The following is a 5,341-nucleotide window of genomic DNA, read 5'->3' as shown; positions in this document are numbered from 1 at the left end:
TATCCGACTTAAGTTTTTACCGAATTTTGAATTCAACTAGTAATAACTTTTTAGGGTTAACCAATAGAGTTCGGTTCGGAAGTTCGTAGCGACAAGGAACGTGCAAATAGACCGGTATGCGGGAGTTAGAAACATGGAAGAGCACATCCGCTGGACAATATAGCTGAAGAGGTACATGAGAAAATTCGCTAGAACGTTAAACGATATAAAAGAAATCGTAGCCAAAATGAACGAGGCCTTAACCTCAAAAGAACAAATTAGAGATAGTACTACTACCCTGCAGACAGGCGGCGTGCAGCAAGATGCGGAGATGCAAACGCACACGTAGAAGCAAAAGATGTGATACACGATGGAACAACATAAAATACCGGCAAAGAAGAACAAGCGGACGAAAACAGGGTGGCAGATCATAGGAAGGCGGTAGAGTGCAGGAAAGATAAGGTAGAGAAGGGAACTGGCAAAGCTGAGACTCTGAGGCTGGAAAGAGAAGATAGAGTACGCACTCTCCAGAAGACGATCATCGTGCATATAAAAGACATTGACGCAGCAACTTCTAAAGAGGTAGTCTAAGAGGCACTGACGAAAGCGGCTGGGAAACACGGGAGCGTGAAGTCCTTCAGACCAACCTACCAAGGGAACCAAATAGCCACGGCTGAGCTATCTCAAGAAGCTGACTTGAAACTGTTGGAGAGCGGCCACATACCTATTGGGTGGATCTACTGCAGAGTGAGAAAACGTGCAGATATTCTTCCACTGCAAAATAGGACATCGCGCCAGCAATTGCTCGGGTACAGACAGGACTAAGGTCATAAAGCTAAAGAGAGCAAATTTGCACTCCCGCTTTGCAGCCAAGCGGCACACGCTGTCCCAAATATAGTAGAGCGTTAAATAAAAAACAGCGGAAAAACTGGCGCAGTGTGTAAAATACTACAACTCAATGCGAACAGAAGCAGAGAAGCACATGATTTATTGTACGCTACTGCAAAACATGAAAAGGTCGATATCTTGGCAATTAGCGAGCCAAACAAGGCCTTCAAGAAGACATGCTGGTTCTTAGACGACGCGGGAGACGCAGCAATAAAGATACTAAACAACAACATTGCAGTACAAAAAACAGGACAAGGTTCTGTCAAACCTGTCAAGAGAAATAAGAGAACAGGGAGGATCGCAGTAGTGACAGGCGACTTCAATGCAAAACACGCAGAATGGGGAGAGACACGAACAGACACAAGAGGAGTCATGCTGACAGAATGGGCAGTAAGCTTGGACTTGCTGGTTGCAAACATAGGCTTTGTCAATCTTGGATTTAGCCACGACTAGAATGGCCACCAAAATAAACAAATGGGGAGTTCTCGACAGAGAATCCATGATATATCTCTTTCGAAATTATCGACAATAAACGTTCAGCGATGGGCTCTACGAAAGTTTAATGAGAATATACTTTGTCAATCTCTGCAAGAAAAGCTGAGCGAAAGGGCAAGTGTTGACCAACTCATGGAATCAGTTACAAAAGCGTGCGATGCAACTATGATAAAAAGAAAGTCCAATGCTCGTCAACTGAAGCACTTATACTGGTGGACTGCTGATATATCAGATATAAGACAAAGCTGCCAATCTGCGAGACGATCTTATCAGAGGCAGCAACTCAGAACGCGATGAAGAAAAAGAGCATAAACTCAGAGCAGATAGGCTAAAAGATGCTATCAGCAAAGGTAGAGGTAGTGCTGGAAAATTGAATGAAGATGTAGATAACAATACATGGGGCGAAGTATATAAGATATTAAGACGAAAGGTGAATCCCAAAGTCACGACGACAGGCATGACCGCAGACAGAGCCTGGTCAATAGCGGAAACCCTGTTTCCGACTGAAGATATAGACGACGGACTTATTTTTGTCTTGTTCTCCAAAGATGCCTGTAAACGTCAAAACAACGGAAAAGACCCGTCGTTTAGGCCAGTGTGCCTCATTGACACAATGGGTAAATTGCTCGAACAACCAATAACTAAACAACTCAAGGAGGAAATTGACAGATTCGGAGGTTTATCTGAAAGACAATACGGCTTCAGACAGAGCAGGTCCACTATCGACGCGATCCAAACGGTGATTAACATAGCGAAAGAAGTAAGAGCTGGTAATAGAGGCAACAGAAAGCTTTGCGCCTTACTGACGTTGAACATCAAAAATGCTTTCAACGCGGTCAAATGGAAAACCATATTAGAGGAAGTAAGAAAATGAGGAATTGCCATGTACCTGATTGCCATTATTGTCTAATAAATACATAGCTAGTGTATTGGGGTGCTTTTCTAACCGCTTTTGATATTGTTCACTAAATATAAAGATTTCACTTTTCACAGTATTAATTTGGAGGTCATTGTGAATCACGTCGTTAGGCACATACCAGGGTACGCAGACACTTTGATTGATAACGTTGAATTGTGTCAAAGCTGTATACCATAGCTCCACACCGGTTTTAAAACTGCCCTATATATTAAAAACTTGTTTTCTAGTGATAGCTGCGATCTTCTCCCAATTAACCAGTATAATTTAGCAAATTTGATTCCTAGTTGCTTATGTTTAGTTGTTATGTGTTTATTCCATGTGAACCTGCGATCCAAAAAAATACCCAGGTATTTGGCATAATCAGCTTCTGGGATAACATGACTGTTTAAAGTAACTGGAGGACAGTTTCCTTTGTTTAGTGTAAATGTTACGTGACTCGATTTTGCTTCAATCGTGTGAATTCGCCATTTCATCAACCATTTTTCAATTCCGTTCAAGCAATTTTGAAGTTCGTTTGTTGTAAGTATCGGGTCTATATTTGATGCCAAACTTGCTGTGTCATCAGCATATGTCAGCAATTGTAGTTTTTGCAGTTGTAGGTAAATCATATGTATAAATAGTGTAAAGAAGTGGTCCCAGTATACTTCCCTGTGAATCGCCTGATTTGATCGAAAATAACAGCGTTACTTCATTTTCAATTCTAATTTTGAACCGTCAATCGCAAAAAAATAATTTAATTATGTTGAAAAACGTGTGTGGCAATAATTTTTTGATCTTCTACGACAAACTTTGTCGAATGCCTAAGTAAAATCTGAAAATGCTGCTGTGCATAAGCTTTTTTCTTCCAGTGATTGTCTGATCTTGCTGGCTACTCTATGGATTTGTTCAATGGTGGCGTTTTTTTCTACGGAATCCAAATTGATCCTGTATTATATTTTCCTGAGTCAATATAGGTCTTATCCTTTTGAGCAATCGTTTTTCGAGTAATTTAGACATTATGGAACATTAAATATGTATCAGGCGCGGTTCAAGTACAGCATACATGTGCATGGGGTCCAAGTTCAGTTCTTTAGGATTTGACTTTAATAAGCGGTGTCCCTAGTAACCGGTGTCTCAATTAAGCGGAATCGATTGTATATAGTTTGAAAAAAATAAATTATGTTACATACAGTATGTTTTTTTATTTAACCAAATTTAAATCAGATAATAATTAAAAAAATATAATTCATATATTAAAACTGGATAAAAGTAATTTTGTGTGTAAATGTACAGATGTATTTAATTTATATTTATTACATTTTATAAGAAGCTTATCACACTTAACTTTGCAAACATTCAAAATAATCTATTGGCAATAATTTTGCTCAAAATGAGCTTAAAGACAGGTTAATAGTTAAAGTGTTTGCCTCTAACTGAATATAAATTTAAGCAAAATCAATTTCCAATGTTTTCTTTTCCATAAACCTCTGTTCTTCTATATCTTAAATCTATCCGCTGGGTGAACCTTCCTTCGGGTTACGCCCGAAGAATATTAGTTGAGAAATAATTTATCGACACATAACTGACATACTGTTATTATTGAATTCCATGTCTCAAAGCATAATAACGTTTAATCGAAAGTTCCGAACAGAACAGCAGCAGCAAAATACCGGTATGCATGAGTCGATGGACGTTGTTCCATATTTAATTAATGAACGTTCAACCCCATGGCAACACCCTGTACAATATCCGACGAATGTAATTCGACCTTTCCACGCTATTCCTTTCTACACAATTTAATCTTTTTAATCTATTTCCAGAAACACCGCATCAAAATGCCAACATGTCTTGTATTGACATCGGATGTTTCTTTGAAAAATCACTTTACAATTGTATGTTTTCATAAATCTGTCGGATATTTCAAACAAAGAAATACTTGATTAAAGAAAATACAATAAATTGATTAACATTAGTTTCTCTTACTTTTATAATTTAATAAGACTTGTTTCTTTACATGAAAGTTACATTTAATCAAATTGTATTTTTTGTAAATTAAAATTTCATTAGCCAACGAAATTCTCTTGAAATTTCATCTAAAAATGAGATCAAATTTGATTAATGGAAAATGTCAAAAAAATGTCATAATATTTTTCTAATTTTTTTTTGATTTCATTATTAATTATTTTAATTTTATTTATTGTAGTCTGCGTTTATTGTTACTTTTTAGTAACTATAATTGAAAAAGTATAAAAGTATATAATATTGCAAATCAAATTCAATTATTGAAAAAATCGTGATATTTATCAGCAAAACAAATATTATTATTTTCTTCTCTCATTACAATAAAAGTTACATAATTACATAAATGGCAACAAATATTATAGAATTTATAAAGATTTTTTATATCTAAACATAAATTATAGTACAACCAAATATGTTTAATGTTTCATAAATTTATATTTTTTCAATTCTCTTTGTGCTTTTGCTTAAAGTAAATAAATCGCTCAAAGTGACCTCTGTGCGATGATCGTATAAAAAGGAGGTATCTCTACGTAGCAGCAGCAGTAGCAGTAGCAGACGATGGAAATGATCAAGAAAACGAATGCAAAAGAAAAAAATATATATGAAGAGAAAAATAAGCGTGTAAGATGAAACTGAATTCATTATTTAAATCAGATCACAGGAGATACGTGTGCGCGTGTCATGATTGATTGCCTCAGGAGGACCGAATTGCATAACCTTATAAATATCCAGTTTCACCATCATCATCATCTACTATTCTCATATATATATATAAATTTTCTCTCTTAAAAGTCGTTTTCTCGCATTATTATTCAAATCGATGTAATCTCCGTAATAATAATAATAGTAAAAATAATAACAAATCCGAATTTACATAATTCATATTTTTTGTATATATATACTTGTGCTCGAATATAAATTAAAAAATAACATTAGAGCGAGAATTTTAAGGCAAGATCGTTTCGGAATTTACAATAACAGTTATTTTTTTCTATCATCCATTTTATTTACAATTTATTTTATAAAAAAAATTCAGTAAATAATCTGAATAGTAGATCA

General features: G+C 35.6%; 1 protein-coding gene across 1 annotated transcript; it reads left to right on the top strand.

The window, feature by feature from the left end:
• Positions 1–1,819: 1,819 nt before the first annotated feature.
• LOC108561222 lies at positions 1,820–2,224 on the top strand (the record flags this gene model as incomplete). Its single annotated transcript, XM_017919067.1, has 1 exon — positions 1,820–2,224. A coding segment is annotated over exon 1 (405 nt), but the record flags the coding sequence as incomplete, so codon positions are not given.
• Between the last annotated feature and the right edge of the window lie 3,117 nt (positions 2,225–5,341).

This window comes from Nicrophorus vespilloides, unplaced genomic scaffold (genome assembly GCF_001412225.1).
Source record: "Nicrophorus vespilloides isolate i.1.1-1 unplaced genomic scaffold, Nicve_v1.0, whole genome shotgun sequence".
NCBI classification, from domain to species: domain Eukaryota; kingdom Metazoa; phylum Arthropoda; class Insecta; order Coleoptera; family Silphidae; genus Nicrophorus; species Nicrophorus vespilloides.
This window is presented reverse-complemented; position numbering and strand designations above follow the sequence as displayed.